The sequence below is a fragment of the Polypterus senegalus genome, chromosome 15 (assembly GCF_016835505.1).
Source record: "Polypterus senegalus isolate Bchr_013 chromosome 15, ASM1683550v1, whole genome shotgun sequence".
Taxonomy (NCBI): domain Eukaryota; kingdom Metazoa; phylum Chordata; class Cladistia; order Polypteriformes; family Polypteridae; genus Polypterus; species Polypterus senegalus.
The window spans coordinates 2652864-2673009 of record NC_053168.1 but is presented as its reverse complement, the minus strand read 5'-3'; the positions used below and the strand labels follow the sequence as shown (position 1 = coordinate 2673009).

The window sequence follows — 20146 nt, the reverse complement described above, 5'->3', positions numbered from 1 at the left end:
CTACACTGCTTAGTTCCTGTGTCGTTCCTTGATCATTCCTCCTATTTTTCCTACTGCAAGAACTTGTAAGACTTTGACACGCAGTAAAATCTATGGCTGTTAAGTTCACACAATTTTCTGAGCCATGTTCTTCTTACTGTGTATATATATATATATATATATACACAGTATAATAATATAATATATATATAATATATATATATAATAATAATATATATATTGTGGCGAGCGGCTGGGGGTGGTACTCAGCCAGGACGCCCAGAAGGACCAGAGGAGGGCTTACGCCTCCTCCAGACCACAAGGGGGCGACCGCCCTGGTGGCTTTGTGGACCACAGGAACAAAGCTTAGAAGCTCAACCCTATAGGGGCTGTTGGTCACTGCCAGGATGTGCCCCGGTGCCAGTGGAGCCCTGGCCCTCAGCACTTCCACCACACCCGGAGATAGAGAGCACTCACAAGTAGGACCTCATTATGCTTAATTATTACTGTCCTGTCAATTGACTGTTCCTATTTGTGTCATTTGTGTAAACCTGGAGCTTCCAAAGCACTTTGGAGTTATTCCTCTTCAGTTAAATATCTATAGAAAATGGAAATGCATTGTTAGATAGATAGATAGATAGATAAGCACTATATAATAGATAAATAGATAGATAGATAGATAAGCACTATATAATAGATAAATAGATAGATAGATAGATAGATAGATAGATAGATAAGCACTAGATAGATAGATAGATAGATAGATAGATAGATAGATAGATAGATAAGCACTATATAATAGATAGATAGATAAGCACTATATAATAGATAGATAGATAGATAGATAGATAGACATGAAAGGCACTATATAATAGATAGATAGATAGATAGATAGATAGATAGATAGATAGATAGATAGATAGATACAGTAGATACTTTATTAATCCCAAGGGGAAATTCCCATACTCCAGCAGCAGCTTACTGATAAAGAACAATATTAAATGAAGGAGTGAAGTTACACACTCACATTCAAAATACTGAATGGATAGATATGTGTCCAAATATTTTGTCATGCAGAAAATTAGGATGACTTTCAAGATGATTCGATATGCCATTTAGATATGAATGATGTTACATACTGTAATACTTAAATAGGAAAGATGCAATATAACACGGAGGGATGTGAGATTCTTGCTCTCCTGTAATCTCCATTGTTACATCCTTTTTCTATTTCTTTGTGATTTAATTTCAGATCTGACGTGCCCAACATATTCCTGTCCAGGTAGGTACTGTAATTACTTGACATTAAAGCTCAGTTTTGCTTAAGCTGAACTCCCAGCTTGGCTTCCCTGGCATGTTTGGGCTGATGACGGGCACCAGGCTTCATTGTCGGGTTTATGTTTCTTTCTTTCTTTACACTAACTGCTATGTGAAGTTTTTCTGATTCTTCATTTTACAAATCTTCTGCTACTTTCCCTTTATTACTACACCTTCTCCAGGTAAGGATGCATTGTAATGAACAGAGCTGGGGCAGCAACTCGTTTTATTATACTTTTGTGTTTCTTGGTGGGCTGTTGTCACATGTCACAGTTGACAAGTATAATGACAAAAGAGGAGCAGGCCTGCAGCAAGCGATGAAACGACAGAGTCCACGGTCCATCACCGCTGTCAAAGTGCTGACCTGCTCACTTAGCGCCCTCGTTCAGGTTTAACGCTCAAGAAAGCAACTCCAGGGCGCTCACCTTAGGGTTGGAATAAATCATATTGATGATGTGCTGAATCCTTGGAATTGTGTGTGTTGTACGCTGGGATAGGGCGCTTGTTGTCCTGAACGCAAGCGTTAAAAGCCTCTTCTTTATTCTTATTTCAGCTCGATTTAAGGAGCCGACAGACATCATAATGGTGATGGATGGGTCAGCCAGTGTGGGAAAGAAGAACTTTGAAATGACAAGACACTTCGTGGAGAAGGTAGCAGAAAAAGTTCTTCCCGAGTACTCCGGCCAGGGTTGGTTCCTCAGACTATCTGTTGTCCAGTTCAGTGGCACACAACAGCAAAAGGTGGAAGTGCCGTTCACCAGCCAGCTCACCGACGTGCACCGTGGGGTAAAGGCAATGGGGTATCTTGACCAAGCCACCGATCTCCCTGCTGCCTTGACTTTCCTGCAGGAACTGATGAGAAGGGAGGGTCGGCCCAATGCGAGGAAGAAGGTGGTGTTCTTCTCGGATGGCCGGTCTGCTTCTGCAGTCCAAGCTCAGATCCCTGAGAGAGCAGCCGCTGCCTTAAAGGAGAACCTTGAACTGTTTGCCGTGACCTTTGGCAGCGATTTTGAAGAAAGGGGCATCAGCCAGCTGGTTACGGGACAAGCCGGTAACTTCAACTACACGAAAGTCGAGGAACGGGTGTTTCGAGTTTTGCAGTACCCTGATTTGACTAAAGCTGTAGTGATGGAGAACTTCATTAAAAGGCTGGCAGAGGCCTAACGTGTACCCACCTCTGTCCTGCCAGTCCTTCACTGTCACAGCCTTCTGTTTCGTGAGCTGTGGGATGGAAAAAAAGAAATGATTCCAAATTTCTTCTATAGTTCCCTTCTCCGTGTACACCAATATGAAGTACTTTACACAGGTGTACAGTTCAAGTTAATAAGATAAATTAGGGGATTGATCAATACTAGATTGATATGAAAGGCGCTATATAATAGCTAAATAGACAGGTAGAACCTAGAGTAACACTTTACCAGAAGCTTGAGAAAAACAGAAATATGATAACAAACCAAAACTCAATAAACGCACCCGAGAACGCCTGGCTTGGACAATAAGAGAGCTGCTGCCGTCTCCTACTAGGCCTGTAGGTGGCAGTAAGATGGGCTCAGCCCTGCCCACTTGTGACATTTGGACAGGGCAGAGCCACCTGGTTACGTCCACAAACAGAACTCGCTCACAGACGTTGGTTCCTGCTAACGTTCCCCTGGTTGGAGTCCCCCACACTCATCACTGAGTGAATCATTTCTGTTGTGGAGTTGATAAACGCGTCACCAGTGCGATGTCACTTATCTCCCGTGGCAGCAACGTGGATCAGTTCGTCAGTATTTCAGTGCCTGGATGACATATTTTAGTTGTAATTATCAAAAAGTAAAGGCGATTTGAAAATTTACGCGGCCACCTCAATACATAGGAACTGACACAATACAACACCTTTGCAATGCCTTATGGGTAGTCTGAACATGCACAGCATGCAGTGGTCTGCCGTTAGCGTAGTTGAAGGAAAGCTCAAATGAACACGGACGCTCCACTGCGGGACTGCACTATCGTTGAACAACATGCCGCTGTGAGATTCCCCTGTGCGGGATTGTCATGGTTTAGTTTGAACATTGAAGCTTTGTAGTTAGAGAAGCCATATTGTGTACTGTTGTCAGGGTCACGTTTCTAGGGGTGTGGTCTCCGGGGTCGTGATCTTGCAGACAGCATAAAAGGTCCGCCTTTTGCTCTGAGCTTTATGTGATCTGCAGATAGAATCCTGATTTTCCACAGCCACACAAAGCGTTCTGCTCACGTCTCCCCTCTTCTCTGCCAACTGCACTGGTTACCACTTCCATCCAAATTCAAGATTCTGCTTCTCCCTGTTCAGAGCCCCCCTCTACCTCACTCCGCTCCATACACTCCTCGTCGCTCTCTCAGGTCTCCTTACTGTCCCACACACCAGACTCTCCCCCTCTTCCTCAGCCTCTCCGAGTTTCTTTCTCCATCTTTAACTTTCCTCTTTGATTAACTTTTGTCTTCTGTGTGACCCCCCCCTCCCTAATTTATATGTAAAGTGACTTTGGGTTTGTGAAAGGCGCTCTATTAATGCAACTTATTATTATTATTATTATTGACTTTGACTTCTTTGTGGTGGGCTGGCGCCCTGCCCAGGGTTTGTTTCCTGCCTTGCGCCCTGTGTTGGCTCCAGCAGACCCCCGTGACCCTGTAGTTAGGATATAGCGGGTTGGACAATGGATGGATGGATTTTGACTTATTATGTGATTCCTCTTTTTGTCTTGCCTGGTTTTCGACCTTGACTTTTGCCCCTCGTCTGGGTTTCGGTTGCTTTGGTTTATTTTCATTTTCTTTTCTTTTCTTTTGCTCGCTTCTCCCAGTTTACTCCTGAAAGAAGTCGTCTGTTTTCCTGCCAAGTCTGGACAGGAGGGAGTGCACCCTGCTGAAATTCACCGAAGTGTGTTGGCTTGTGTGCAGATGAGTCCGCTGTTAGGGTACCCCCATCTTGTGCACCCCAAGTCATCATGCCCTGTAGCGCATGCAGATCCATAGCTGAAATCCAACTGTTGCTCTTCCCTGATGAAGGTGTTGGCCGTGGACTTGTGTACGTGATGTTGATGGTGGAGTTTCCTCAGTTGAAGTCTAAACCTTTGTACCCGCTCGTAAACGTTTCGTTAAGTCCTGCTGTCCTCACTTCTGCCCTGAGCCAACATCCTTTGGTGATTTTTGACAGGTTTCACTGCCTCTGCTCTTGAACTCTCACTACAGAACGTTGTCCCACATTTGGATATCAGCTGTGGATCTGCACATGATAAGAGTGCATGATGACTTGGGGTACACAAGATGGGATACCCTAACAGCGGACAAGCCAATGCCATTTGATGAAATTCAAATAAGATGAGATCTCACTACAGCGCGTTGTTCACCACCACTCCCCAGCACAGCGTCCATGTTCATCTGACCTTGGCTTCAACTAGACCAGCGGCAGACCGCTGCACACTGTGTGTCTTCAGACTACCCATAAGCCATTGCAAATGAGTACATCAGCCTCTGCCCGTTGTGGTTTCGTGTGTAATTTTCAAATTGCTGTTACTTTTTCTGATGTACTGTATCTTAGTGTAATGGGCGCCCTTTTGTTTTAAACCACTGCCCGTTCACACAGATGTTAATAGGCTACAGTGAAGAGTCTGCACAAGATGGGAGGTGAGTGACAGCATGGAATGACAATATAAAATATGTAAGTTTATATACATGATGATCATCATCAGTAGCAGCAGCACTGGTTTAATGGCCATCTTGCCAGGTTTGCCCGGGTAAGCCGACTGCCTCCCAAATCTTTTGTCTCTGCTCTCCACAGTTCAGGACGAGTCAACAACCCAAATGCTCGTTCACGTCTGAGCACAGTCCATTTTCATTCACCAGAGTATTCTCTGAAGACGGCTGTCACCAACTCGACAAAAGCCACAAAAAGGGTTGGGGCAGCCACCTGTATATACAGTATTGATTCCTGGCAGCAAAATTAAATGAATGAATAATTGCACAGCAGTTGGAGTCCAGAACAGAACTGATTTGCTGGCACAAAGATGGCAGCTTTAGGGGAGAGCAGAGGAAGTGATGTCGTCAGTAGGGCTGGAACTGGAAGTAGTGACATTGGGGGGCCAGAAGTGATGTCATCAGTAGGGCTGGGACCGGGAGTGACGTCACTGGGATTGGTGGTGATGTCGTAGGGGCCGGAAGTGACGTCATCGGGGCCAGGTGGAATTTCCTGTAACTGGTCTGCAGAGAAGTGAGAGAAAGAGTCGGTTCACTGCGCCACCCTCAGGTCTGGCGTAGAATTACTGTCCTTCAGGCCCTTTAGCTGCCTCCCATGCACATGTGTGTGACACAGGCTATTTAACAATATTTCTGTTTGGGATGTTAAGCATATGCTTGGATGGCTTGACACGACCATTATGTGACATTTTCTTTCACGGACGTTCTTTATGTTGTCTGCCATCGTCCGTCTGTTCTTTCAGAAACTTGCTTTGCGTGAGAACATGACATTACATATTGTTTTCTCACCCACCATTACAAACTACATGTGTTAAGTAATTAACATATAATAAAAATATTTTGGGGGTTGAGTATCCCATTAAATATTAAAAAATTGTGGTTAACTGAAACTGTTTGGATGTTGGCATAAGAAAGGTAACAAACCTGCCTTGGAAAGTATAAAGGAACTCATCCATGCAGACTGTTTAGCCGTTGTCCAGTTTTGGTGCTTTTGTTGTGTCGTGTTTTCAATAAAAAAACGATTAACAAAAATCAATTTTTCGGAAGTGATTAGAGAGCGGAGTGATAAACGCAGTCCATTTCTGGAAAGCGGAGCGATAAACGCAGTCCATTTCTGGCGTACCTGTCAGTTTTGTGGTGGTGGGGTCCTAGGGTGCCCCTTATACCCTTCATTATGTGGCCCCCCAGTCCCTGCTCTAGTCCTCATATGGTACGTGACCTTTTATATCAGCAACAGGGTCGAGCACCACAAGAGGCACGAGAGAAAACCACACATTTATTCATCATGTATTACAGATAACAGGCCCAAAAGACACGCACCGCACAAGGGGTGCTGATAAAATAATATAAGCTGATAATAAGCGAGCAGGTGGCTCTCGGCTTATGTTGGTTAGCCTCTGGTCCAGCATGGCCTCCGCGTGGATGAAACAGATAAACTGAGTGATGCGATTGTCTGGGCTTTGCCTCAGCAGATTTATCTTGTGGACGCTTCTACCTGAGGTGGCTGACAGCATGTGTGAAGCTAACTGCGTGTAACGGACCTGCGCAGACTACAGAATCCTTAAGTGTAACCCGGTTAAGGGTTTACATGGCCACATAACCGGGTAACTCGTGCAGAAATCAACGTCTGTTATTCCGGTTTCTCAGAGACCAGCAGCCCGGTTTTCTCTAATCAGAATACAGACGTACACAGCATTTTAGAAAGCAGGGCTCTGTGAACGACTGGGTTATTAAAACACAAATAAACACGCTGACTGTCGATACGTTACTTCTGAATTGTATCAAACGGGCTCATTATTGCTTACTTTATAATTAAAGAATAAGGGGATTTAATAGAATGGATCAATGGGAGGATGTGATGTTGATGGATTCCAAAGCTTAGGACTTCCTTAAACCAGCTGCAGTACCTCTGGTCAGCCACACGGGCGTACAGACGATGAAGTGGGCAACACCAAGTAGAAGGGACAAGTGACACTTTGGTGTCACGATGTCTGCGATTTAAGTGTAAACATTCAGAGATACAGGCACATACAAGATAGGAGGCATATAAGGAACTGGAGAGTTTTATTGTTATTCTTATGGGCTGCATTGTCATTTTTAAATGAAAATAAAGCAGAGTCTTCTCTCTAAACATTGCTTTGATTTTTCTTTTTTTTTTTTTAAAGAATGTCATCTACTTTTCTGTACGTAGGAGGCGCCAGACGCTGCTCTTTGATCCCAAGTTAAGATTCCTTCTCTTTCTGAATGTCTTCAAGTGTGTTCACTGTGGGGTCTCCCCTTTACTTTCTTTTGTTCATTCTTCTCCTGCACCTACGGATACACAATGGCAACACTTTCTGGGAGAAACGACCCACCAAAGGATGTGTTGGGTTACATGTGGCCTACTATTAGAAGAACGGTGGACTGGCTGATAATGGAGGATCAGCTCAACTGTTACTGAGGGGCCTGGACAGCCTACAGGCTTGGGCAGGTTTGTGGCAGATGGCATTTAATGTAAAGTATTATATGTTGTGGTCCCCTGCCGGGGCTGGAGCCCGGCCAGGACGCCCAGGAGGACCAGAGGAGGGCTTGTGCCTCCTCCAGACCGAGAGGGGGCGTCCGTCCTGGTTATGCTGGAGGCCTCGGGTAGAGGGCTTGGAAGCCCAGCTCTGTAGGGACCGCCAGGCGGCGCCCCAGTGCCTGATTATCCCGGGAGCCCGGCACTTCCGCCACACCAGGAAGTGCCAGGGGGAAGATGACAGGGGACACCAGGACGGCTTCCAGGTGCGCAGCCGGCACTTCTGCCACACGGGGGTGTGTCCGCAGGAGATTGCCGGGAAGCAGCTGGAGCCCATCCGGGTTCCTATAAAAGGGGCCGCATCCTCCAGTCATTGGCGGAAGTCGGGTGGAAGACGACGGAACTGGACTGAGGACTGGAGGCGGCCAGGAGAAAGAGAGGCACAGGACTGTGTGGCCTGGACATTGGGGGATTGGTGCTGGAGGCACTGGGGTTTGTGAGCACGGTAGACTTTGTAAATATTGTAAATAAACGGCGTGTTGGGTGAAACTATGCTGTCTGTCTGTGTGTGTCCGGGCCAGAGTTCACAATGTAGAATGTAAAAATGATATACATACAGTATATATGTCCATCCATCCATCCATTATCCAACCCACTATATCCTAACTACAGGGTCACGGGGGTCTGCTGGAGCCAATCCTAGCCAACACAGGGAGCAAGGCAGGAAACAAACTCCAGGCAAGATGCCAGCCCACCACAGCAGTATGTATATATATATATATATATATATAGTGGACTATGGCCAGCAGTTTATACCAGCCAAGACCTCCAAGCCGCCAGATGGAGCCCTCCCTGCAACGTGGAGATGCCCCGAATTCCAGCAGGGCATCTTGGACTTTGGAGTTTTAATACACAGCCCTGCTGGATAACGTTGGGGCCGCCAGGGGCCGCTGCAGGGAGGCACAGAGACGTTTATTTTCCATACAGCCTGGAAGTACATCCCAGTCACATGGTTGGAAGAAATAAAGTGCTTCTGGGCTGACGAAGAAAAGGAGTTTTCACCTGACCCGGAAGTGCTGGATAGTCACATGGACTGAAGGGTCAGAAGCACTTCCGGGTCAGACTGTGGGAGATCCCTGGGTTGAACTGAGCTGGGTGGCAGGGTAGCAACACGTCTGGGAGAGTGGAGGATTGTATTGTGGATTATTATTGATTATTATATGAGTATAGTGGAGTGGAGGGTGCTTTGTGCACTGGATTATTATAATAAATCCAAACTTTGGACTTTTATCTGGTGTCTGGAGTCTTGGACAGGGGTTCAAGGGAGCGATACATCCCCAATCTATCACAATATAAACTGCTCAAAAAAACTTAAATGAACACTTTTCTAGGTAGAATGCCTAGAGGGGGCTGGCTGGGTGGTCTCGTGGGCCCCTGCAGATTTTATTTTTATTCTCCAGCTGTCTGGAGTTTTTTTTTTCTGTCCTCCCTGGCCTTACTTTTTTTCTATGTTAATTAGTGTTTGTATGCATGCCTGACAACGTCCTAATGAGACAACGGATGGCATCCTGGTGGATCGCCTCCCAGATCTGGACGAGGGCATCACTGAGCTCCTGGACAGTCCAAGGCATCGGATGGACTGAAACATAATGTCCCACCCAGAGGTGTTCTACTGGATTGAGGTCAGGCGAGTGAGCGTTGGTGGGGGGCAATCAGTGGTATCAGTTTCTTCATCCTCTCGCCACATGAGGATGGGTATTGTCACACAAGGAGGAACCAGCATAAGGTCTGACAATGAGTCCATGGGTTTCATTCTGATACCTAATGGCAGTCCTGCGGTGCCGTTGTCTAGCCTGTAGAGGTCTGTGCGTCCCTCTATGGATATGCCTCCCCAGATACACCATCACTGACCCACCATCAAACTGGTCACACTGAACAATGTTACAGGCAGCATAACGTTCTCCACGGCTTCTCCAGACCTTTTCACGTCTGTCACGTGTGCTCATGGTGAACCTGCTCTCATCTGTGAAAAGCACAGGGCGCCAGTGGTGGACATGCCAATTCTGTTATTCTATGGCAAATGCCAATCGAGCTCCACGGTGCCCACTAGAGGATGTCGGGCCCTCAGGCCACCCTCATGAAGTCTGTTTCTGATTGTTTGCTCAGAGACATTCACACCAGTGGCCTGTCTGCCTGCTGGAGGTCATTTTGTAGGCTCAGGCAGTGCTTATCCTGTTACTCTTTGCCCAAAGGAGCAGATACCGGTGGGTCCTGCTGATGGGTTAAGGATCTTCTACGAGGGGTCCTGTCCAGCTCTCCTAGAGGAACTGCCTGCCTGTCTCCTGGAATCTCCTCCATGCCCCTGAGACTGTGCTGGGAGACACAGCAAACCTTCTGGCAATGGGAGGCACGTATTGATGGAGAAGTTGGACTACCTGCGCCACCTCTGTAGGGTCCAGGTATCGCCCACCTCATGCTACAAGTGACCGTAGACAAATGCAAAACGAGTGACAAAACAGATGAGGAGGGAAAAATGTCAGTGGCCTCCCTCCAACTGTTAAACCATTCACTCCTGTTTAGGGGTCGTCTCATTGTTGCCCGTCTAGTGCACCAAAGCAGCTGACACTGAAGAACAAGCCCCTCTGCTACTTAACTGACCAGATCAATAGCCCACAAGTGTCATTGACTTGATGCCATACTCTCATTAAAAAGGGTTCCTTTTATTTTTTGAGCAGTAAAGTATATATATATATATAACTTAAAAGCTGCCTGAAAAGTTTGCATATTAAAATCTGTTCAGTTATCCAATAAAAGGTGTCGTTTTGCTTGACTTCTCATTGCATCTCTTACGGCTCACACGGTGCAACACCCTACCACTGCAGGGCTCTGTAAATTAGTTCGTCAATAATGCAGAGCATCAACAGGGACTCGCCTCAGCGGTGCTCCTCTTGTAGAGTTAATGTTATACTTTAACACAAAATTTCTCAGAATTTCATGACAAACCAGCTTTCGTGTGACGGACCAAGTAAACTCACGCAGGCACATGCGCATTACGGGCGCCAGCGACGTCATCTGCTAATCACCATTCGCCACGCCTCTCACGACAGCCTTCTGAAGAGAGTTTTGTCAAACTCCGCCCCTGGAAAGCAACTCGGAAGTAAAATCCTCTCATTTGTTGACAGGAGAGATAAGGAAGCGGGTGGTCTGGGCGGCTGGAGCGGTGGGACGCTATCCATTCTAAGGGCTTCCCGTGACAGCCCACGGTGGTGATTTGTGCGGCTCTGAAAGCGCGACCGGAATCTTCAGCGAAAACCGGCTAACGGAGGACGAGAGTCCCTTCTCACAACAAGCGGGCGGAGTGCACTGGTGAATTTCAGCAGCCCTTTTCGTTCTCGCTCAGTGATGCCATCCGAGAGCTGACAGGGGGACTACTGGTGTGCGGGCGCGAGCGCGCGGGGGCACCTGGGACTGCGTGGCACCTTCGACGCGCACATGCCAACATGGATTCGTCAGCTTTGGAGTTGGATGCTGTCAAGTTTGCCAAATCGGCTGTTCAGCATGACCAGAGTGGGAAATACAAGGAAGCGGTGTTTTATTACAAGGTAAGGGGAGCTTTACGGGATGGGACTTGTGTGTTTGACACGACTCGGCGTCGAGATGTCCGCCCACCTGACCAGCGGGCGCCCGAGTGTGAAGTGACCGATGTGTTGTGACACACGCAGCACTTTTATGTTTGTAGTGTGAACTGTCGCTTTTAGTCTTCTTGACGCATTTCGCGACGTGAGTCTTTTCTGTTTTGGTGGTGGGACTGAAGGCGCGGGGAATTCCCGATTGCGTATCTTTGGGAGGCTGCGATTTTGAAACGCCATTTAAAGGGACATCGCGCACCTGTTTGTTTCTTTTATACACGGCATTCGTCACCAGAGCACATTTCTTGATTTTTTCATCAAATTCTCAAGTTTGTTTTTGTCAAATCCTGAGCCCCGCAGTCACACGCAGTGCAGATGTTCATTCCAGTGCACCTCTGGACCACTCACTGAAATTCCGCAAATGTTACGCCCGTTATTATTACTTTTTTGCTTAGGTTTGCATATTGCTTATTCATTACTTTTACATACTGGGTATATCTTGATGGCACTTTTGATCAAACTGTCGATAATGGTATCATTAAATGTGCTAAGAGAACTTTTTATTTGTCCCCAGAGGTAAATTTGGCTTTTTATAGAAGATAGTAATGAAGAGTCAAGCGAAATGGCTAATTAGAAAAATTACAATATGCCAGCTTTTGAGGCAACTCAGGCACCTTCTTCAGGTAAGATGTGATCAAAAGAATGCAATCGAAGAAGAGGGTCTGAGCTGCCCCTAAAGCCTGCCTGCCTATTGTAATCTGTTTAGTTAGCCAATAAAAGGGGTCGTTTGGTTTGACTTCTCACTACATTCAGAATGGCTAACACGGTAGGACACCCCAGTGTTATAGAAGTATAATTAAATAAATATACAAACACACACACTGCAGGCCGAACTTACGCCAGAATGACTAAAAAGAGTATTAAAAATCAGGAGTGGTCTCCCCTCGACTTTCTCGTGTACTCGGATATAGAGATGGATATTTGAGGAGTAAACCGCAAGACAAGGATTATATTTTTATAAAGACTAGGGGGCTCTACCCTCTGCTCGCTTCCCTCGCCAACCCCCAGGCGGGCGCTACCCACCAGCCACACCGGATATGGGGAAGCGGGCATACAATTTAAACCGATTATTATTTGCATGGGAATTGTTGCATATGCATAATAGAAGTAACTATTTCACATGACGAGTAATTAACCATAGTAAAAAAAATAGTAAAACGTAATAAATTGAAAGAAAATTATTTTTCATGTTACGTTAGACGTATTCGTTCTGTTTGGCTTTGACAACACGCAAATACTTTTTAAACTTTTACTGTGAAATGTCAGTAAAAACTATTTTTGGAGTTTAGTTTTTCGTCGACATTGCGTTGAATTTTGATTCTGTGTTTGGACTTTCATTGTGACAACTCCAGATATAAACTGCCTGTGAGTGAAGTTCATTTCCTTCTCTCTAATAAATAATGTTTGTCCCTGTGATTTGTTAATTGTCTTTACTAAAGCTCTTCTAACAGGAAACTGTAAACATTTTAATATGAACGGCATATCGAGATCTCCTTTGGTGTCCATGTTAGATGGACTACATCACCTTTCTTGTCGCCTGTTAAAATTTGACTTGTCAGAATTGTTCGCTCAATTGTCAATACAGCTAATCTTGTTCCATTGCACAGCGTATCACTCAGACATAAATTACGCAATAACATTACAATACGTCCTTCTTCCAACAGTAATTCGACCAAACATTGTTAACGGTTTTAGATATTCTTCGGGACATTGTAGGTTGATTTTTTTCATCTTCTGCACCATCACCACCAACTGTCTCAGCAAAGTCTATTGATACGCATTTAACCAATTTGCCATGTGAACGATCGACAATTTTTGCTTTAATTCGTTTGACTTCATCGTTTCTCGCTGCTAGGATTGCCTGTGTACTCATTTTTTCTGTTGACAACCCTTTCGGGATGAAATTTTTCAATAAGAATTGGACAAAATACATCTTCTTTTATTGGGAACTTAAAGTGAGGAAAACATAAAATGTATAAGAGCTGAGAGCGCAGGAAGTGTGTCTGACAAAAGCATTCACACCAATGAGAGGCGAGAGGACCGCGAGGGGGCGTGGGCCGTGAACCGCAAATGGTGGCGAGGAGGGCGGGACTCGAAAAAAATCTCTTGCCAACAGTCTCCTCTCAAGATTTTCTTTTCTAATAGAGAGATGTACATTAAAGAACTATAGACAACAAATCATTTGAACATTAGAACACTCGAGACGAGAACAGGCCATTCAGCCCAACAAAGCTCGCCAGTCCTCTCCACTTATTTCCTCCAAGAAAACATCAAGTCGAGTTTTGAAAGTCCCTAACGTCTTACTGTCCACCACACTACTTGGTCGCTTATTCCAAGTGTCTATCGTTCTTTGTGTAAAGAAAAACTTCTAATGTTTGTGTGAAATTTACAATTCACAAGTTTCTAACTGTGTCCCCGTGTTCTTGATGAACTCATTTTAAAGTCACCATCTTGATCCACTGGACTAATTCCCTTCATAATGTTAAACACTTCACTCAGGTCTCCTCTTCATCACTCTAAAGGCTCAGCTCTTTTCATCTTTTCTTATAACTCATCCCCTGATGCCCTGAATCAGCCCAGTCGCTCTTCTCTGGACCTTCTCTTGTGCTGCTATGTCTTTATGGAGACCAAAACTGCACCCAGGACTCCAGGTGAGGCCTCACCAGTGTGTTATAAAGCTGAGCAGAACCTCCTGTGACTTGTACTCCACACATCAAGGCGCTATATAACCTGACAGTCTGTTAGCCGTCTTAATGGCTTCTCAAAATCAAATTAATAAATAATATGTTGAACAATTATTATAAAAGTAAACTTGAATAAATCGGACTCTGCAGCTGCATGAAGAAAAGGTAAAGTACCACGGCCAGTTAACGGAAATAGCCCAAAAGTTGATAGAAATCTGCGTTTTGTACCTCATACTTGTATGCAAACTTTGGTTGACCGAAGTGAAAGCGAACTCAAGTTATCGTGTTTGCACACACAGACACAATTCGAAAATGGTGTTTTCGGACTCGGGGAGGTCTAAAACGTTGAGATTCATTAAAATCTCGACATTTTTGGACGATTCCCTACAATTTGTATACGAGAAAGTAAAAAGAAAGAAAAGGAAACGTCTCACTTGGCAATCGCAGTCCCAGTGGGGTATTGCTGTTGGTATTTAGGACCCCCCAGTCGCATTTCTTTACAAACTTGTGTTGGTGTGTCACAGAGAGAGGATGTGTAGCGTTGTTCATAACGGCCCTTGGTTTTCTCTCCATTCTCTCCTTTGCTGTTGCCTGCAGGGGGTCCGGAGTGTTCCCCATAGCTTGGCCTGCCCTTTTAATCAGCTTGTTGCTTTGGTGGGCTTTTCTCGAAGTGATGTTACCAGCCCAGCCCACCACACTGGCCAGCACAGAGCTGTAAACGATGTGAAGCAGTGACCCCAGTGCAGTGACGGCGACATAACGCCGGGGTCTCGACTGTCTGTAGTCATAAAAGACCTCTGGGCTTTCTTTTAAAAAGAGTAAGTCCCGCGTAAATTGCCCATCGTGAACTCCTGCACTGCGGCCCCCTAATCGTCCCTCGTCTTTAATCGGCTATGTCACTCTGCCCTTCTCCTCCCTATGCGTGATGGGCATACTGCCACAAGAGTGGCTTTCGTCGCATCATGCAGGTGGGTGCTGCACATTGGTGGCCCCCCATTGTCTATGTAAAGCGCTTTGAATAGTTCGAAAAGCACAATGTATGTGTAATTCATTAGTAGGATTGGCTCAGTAGAGTTCAGCGCTTTGTGGGGGCCACACCATCAGGCGTAGGATTCCCCATTCCTGTCTTTATGATTTTAGCCACACATCTGGGGTCTTTGTAATGCTGCAGCATTCATTTGGGACCAAGCAGATGGCATTATGTGACAGATGAGAATCTGCAGTGAGAGGGCACTCGGCTTGGTCAAATCGCCAACGCTGTTTGTAGAAACGGAGACTCCGCCGTGCTTCACCGTTGCCTGCCGACATTGACCCCTGGGCCATTCACCCACCCTTGACTGTCCTTTTTTTTTTTTTTTTAATCTTATCAGAGCACAATATGCTGCAGCTTTAGGAGAATTGAGTGGGCAGCATAGGGCAGTGGGTGCGCCGCCAACTGACGTCTGGTAATACAGAGATTCCCATTGTGACCGCCACAAAATGTAAAGCTGGACTGTGGTACCTTTGTGGGGGGGCCTCTTCTTCTTCTTCTTTTCATTCTCATTTTTCTGCTGAAATGACCTTCTCCTCATCATCAGCCCTGACGTATCCACGCCTGATGTTCCTGAACGTCATCCTCAGGCTTTGCTTCTTATCTTTTTATGTGTCCCTGATTTTGCTTTTCAGATTCGGGTTCAGAGGCAGTCAGTCCACCGTAAATATTTTAATGGCGTGACCATTCCGAGTGTCTTTAAGTTGGTGAATAGAAATTCACTAAACGTCTCAGGTCAGCCTCTTGAATGTCTGTACTGACTTGAGAGCCTCTTCTTAGCCTGCAGTTTAACCCTGGAGTTGAGATTCTTGTAAAGTGCCATTTAAAACGCAGGGCGTCACACGCTGGCACCTGAGCACAGCTTGGAGGGTCACAGCAGAGGGTCCGAGTCTTTCTAGGAAGGAGAGACGTCAGTTGAGGATCTTTAATGAGTCCGAGAGCCTCCTTGAAAACCTGCGTTCACTTTGTCATTCTGGGTTATTGTGTGTACATTCGGGGTCAAAAGTTCTGAGAAGGACCTGAGTGTTGGTTCTCACCAAGTCTGCTGCTTCACTGTTTTTAGATCTTTCTGTCAGATGTCTCTCTGGTGTAGTGAAGTAGAATTACAAGCAGGTAAGAAGTTTCAAAGGCTTTGATTGAGTGACATGATGTTTATGCAGAGTGTCCATATTTGCAAGATCTCTGAAATTTGCCATGGCGGGCTGGCAATCAACTTGTGAGCCAAATCCTGACTGATGGCAGCAGCCCATTCTTGCAGAATCAAGAAGTTTGTCAGAATTGGTGGGTTTTTGTTTGTGCACCCGCCTTCTCAATGGGATTAAGGGTTGAGGAGTTTCCTGGCCATGGATCCCAAAATGTTGATGTTTTGTTCCATGAGCCACTTAGTTCTCACTGTTGTCTTATGCCCCGGTGCTCCATCATGTGGGTCACCAAATTGTCCTTGGATGGTTGGCAGAAGTTGCTCTCTGAAGATGTTTTGGTGCCATTCTTTATTCAGGGCTGTGCTCTTAAGCCAAATTGTGAGTGAGAATGAATTAGGGTTAGGGTTAAATGGTTTCAGGATACTTTACTGGTGGCAGGACACAGGACAGATGGCAGCGCCGCTCACCTTTTCTTTTTTCCAGTCAGAAAGGGGATTCATCAGAGAAAATGACTTGACCCCAGCAGTTCAATCCCAGAATATCAGTCTGTCCCTGATGTTTTTCTTGGCTTCTTTGCTGCCCTTCTTGACGCCCACCAGGCCATCCTCCAAAAGTCTTCACCTCACTCACACCTGCCTGCTGCCATTCCTGAGCCAGCTCTGCCCTGGTGGTGCCTGAGAACACAGCCACTGAAGTCCTTAAGTGTAACGTCCCTGATGTTCTGACCCCACGACACGTCTGTCTGTCTGTCTGTCTGTCCACTTTTCACCACAGGACTACTCGCAGATTTAGATCTTTTTTTTTTTTCTCTATAATTTGCTTGAACATTCCGGTTGATTTTGTGACTGTCATCGCACTAAGTATCAGAGTTTGGTTGTGGCTAGTGCCGGGCAGTATACTGGTTCATGCCGAAAACCGTTTTTTATTTTGTTATGATATGGATTTTTCTTATACTGCAACACCAGTTTAAATTGCCTACACAACGTTCGGAACGTGGCGCAGTGGGAAACTGTTCAAGGGGGGACCTTTTTCACTGCTACACCGCTAAACACGCATGCAACGGAGTACATGTGGTAGCGGAGGTATTGCACGGTGAAAATGGAGAACATTTTGAAATTGAAGCTGTAGCAGACAATAAAGTTGAACATGAGGACACAGAAGAACTTTTACCGAACAAAAGGAGTCACGTCTGTTGACTGGAGATCGGATGTGGACCATTATGTTCAAATGTGTGAATACTGTTTCTATACTACTGGATAAAACTGCCAGCCAAGTTGTACTACCGCCTCAGTACCGTGCATGTTTAATACCTGCTTTAATGCATTTCATCCTGAAGATGATATCAAGTTTATATCTTAGCATTCTAAATGTTCAGAGAGCAGGAATATCATGAAGTTAATGGATTCTGTGCGGCGATCGCTGCCTGCGGCTCCTCTTAGTGCGGAGGAAGTCAATTTAAAAAGCACATAGCGATTAACAACTGGCTCGGAGAACATGTGCTACATGCGAGAATCTCGTAAATGAAACATTGATTTTAGGCTGAAGTTTAGTTTACGACATTCTACTTTATAAACTATGAGAGTAAAGTGGAAACGTCGAGAATAAAGTCAACATGTCAACTTTATTCTCGACATATAGTTTTTTTCTTCACTGTGGCCCTAATACGCTAGAGCTGTACCACAAATAGCATTAGAAATGCAAGTTGCAGTTTTAGTATTTATGTAAATAGCTTAGCGTGAAGCAGTTTGCCTTAATGAGGGTTCAGTTGGTAAAGATGTCTCACCAAGTTGCACTTGTTTTATTTTATTTTATTTGGTGAATACTGTGTAATGCACCAGGGCATGAAGTCCTGAAGTAATAGTATCATTACTGGAAGTTGCACTATTATTTATTTTATTGTTATTATTTATTAGTTTAAATATTATCCAGTTTAATGATGGTAAAGTTGTTTAAAAAGTCACTTTAACGTGTCAGTGGACAGAGATTAACATTAGCAGAAAGTGGAGTTGGTTTACATAAAATATTGACTATTTATTCCTTTTCTAAGACGTGTTCAGTGCAATACAGCTTTTGACAAACACCTCTGGATATTTTACTAAATCTAAACGTCTCTTTGAATGGTTGAAAATATGTTGTCAAAATTTTATCTTAAGTTGTTTGAAAAATGTGTTCAATAAAAAGGTTCTCTATTTTGACTACAACTGCCATGCGATGTGATTCATTCTCTTCATTAGTGCCACCCCCTTGAAGACGATCACTTTATGGGGCCGTGCTAACCTGCGTTAGTACTTGTGTGCACATTAAAATGTGCTTTTGTACAATTCTCATGACAGTGGAATAGGTTATTCTTAGCCAGTAATTGCAGTGGAAAATGTGGTTAACATCCACACATGCATGGGGAAAAAAAATACCGCAGAATACCGTGAAACTGGTGTAATTTTGAAAAATACAGTGATATAAAATATACCACGTCGAGTGCATGTCTTCTACGATCTATTATTTCCACTCTAAAACTCCAGCACTTCACTCCCAGATAATCAAGGCATGAGCTCGGAGAACTTTGTGCCCGTTCTGCGACAGTGGGGGGATGGAATAGCAGGCTGCTTGCTGCTTGTCTTGATCGGCACATTTACAGGACAAAAGACGCTGGCTTAGAGGTGCGAAGGGATTTAAGGTGGGCCGGATTTCTGAGTGTTTTCGTAGGTGTTGGTAATTCTAGTGTTAAAGAGTAACGTTTGACGTTTTTGAGAGAGAGATCAGAGCTGCGTGTGTTTTAGAGGGTTGCAGCTGATTGGCAGAGATATCACGGCCACGCGGGGGACACTGTCCCGTCAGAATAAAATTACAATGCAGGGTGAGCCGCAGGGGACAGCTAGTATAAGGACTTGGCTTTTTGATTAAATACATAAATTAATAAATGAATAATTTTAATAATAAATGAATACATCCAGGTTATGTAAGCTCATATTGTTTATTAATTTATTTTGTACTATTTATTCATTATTATTATTTCTAACTAGCAGGGATGCCCAGCTGTCGCTCAGGTTGAGAAGAAGTGAAGCATTTTCCATTTATTATTTGGCAATTAATTTATTATTTGAGTATTGTTCGAAAGTCAAAGTGCCATAATTAAAGAATCGCACATTTAGAGAACCTTATGATACTCAACATTTTTGATTTCGCCATTAGGAGCAAAAAACATATAAATTCTTTTGTGATTCCACTCTGGAAAAGGCGACGTCTCTCTGGCTGTGTGAACAGCGCGACTCTTTGAGGTAAACGGCAGTAACTTTTAGTGTTGGTCCTTGTGTTTTCTTTATGGGCATCGCAAATGCAAGGCGTACTGGAAATCGAAGTTGTTTGAACTGGAAAGGGAGTTCAGTTGGAATGGAATGAAAACGTCTAATAAATAATAAATAAGTGTGAACATAAGTAACTCTTTGCCGGTGCCCGCTGTTGTCAGGGTGGACCGGCCTGCCTGCCTGCCCGCCCCACCACGTCAAAGGGTGTAGATGGAAAATCAGAAGCGAGTCAACACACCTTGGGGTTTCATGATGTCACATTCGAGCTCCGTGTCACCAGGTCTCACCCGCAAGACAAGCAGTTCAGGTTTGTCCGGTTTGCAAAGTAAGACCTTCATCCATCCATCCATCCATCCGTTGACAAAGATAAGCAGCCTCTTAGTCTTAACCCTGGGCTCATCTTTCTGTGTGATATTTGATGTGTGCCGAACCCAGAAATGGCCGACCTGCCACTAGAGCCAGCTTGGCCGTGTGACCGAAGTGCAGTGCCTGCGTGTTTAGCTCTGACCCTCCAGCTGTGCTCTTTACAGTCCTCTTCATTTCAGAAAGACGATTCCTCTTCACGTTTCCTCTTCTTTTTCTCATTACAGGAGGCTGCTCAGGCCCTGATTTATGCTGGCATGGCGGGATCAAAACTGGAGAACATCCAAGAAAAAATCACGGAATATTTAGACAGAGTTGAAGCTCTGCATTCAGCAGGTACCGAGTCTGCCGTCTCCACCTCTGTAATGACGTCACGTTGGCATCGGTAGAACCCTCCTGGGGGCTTTTCTGAGGGTTTAGGGTGTAAAGTGAAAC

General features: G+C 45.0%; 2 protein-coding genes across 2 annotated transcripts in view; both read left to right on the top strand.

Annotated features, from left to right (window-relative positions):
• Positions 1-3194, top strand: part of LOC120516045 (collagen alpha-1(VI) chain-like) — a 137317-nt gene extending 134123 nt beyond the window's left edge. Inside the window, exons 35-36 of the mRNA XM_039737480.1 lie at positions 1232-1261; positions 1850-3194. Coding sequence (XP_039593414.1) covers positions 1232-1261; positions 1850-2460 — 641 coding nt within the window. The 3' untranslated portion in view covers positions 2461-3194. The remainder of the gene's footprint in view (positions 1-1231; positions 1262-1849) is intronic.
• Positions 3195-10654: 7460 nt separating this feature from the next.
• capn7 (calpain 7) overlaps positions 10655-20146 on the top strand; it is a 105858-nt gene continuing 96366 nt past the window's right edge. Inside the window, exons 1-2 of the mRNA XM_039737641.1 lie at positions 10655-11103; positions 19939-20047. Coding sequence (XP_039593575.1) covers positions 11002-11103; positions 19939-20047 — 211 coding nt within the window. The 5' untranslated portion in view covers positions 10655-11001. The remainder of the gene's footprint in view (positions 11104-19938; positions 20048-20146) is intronic.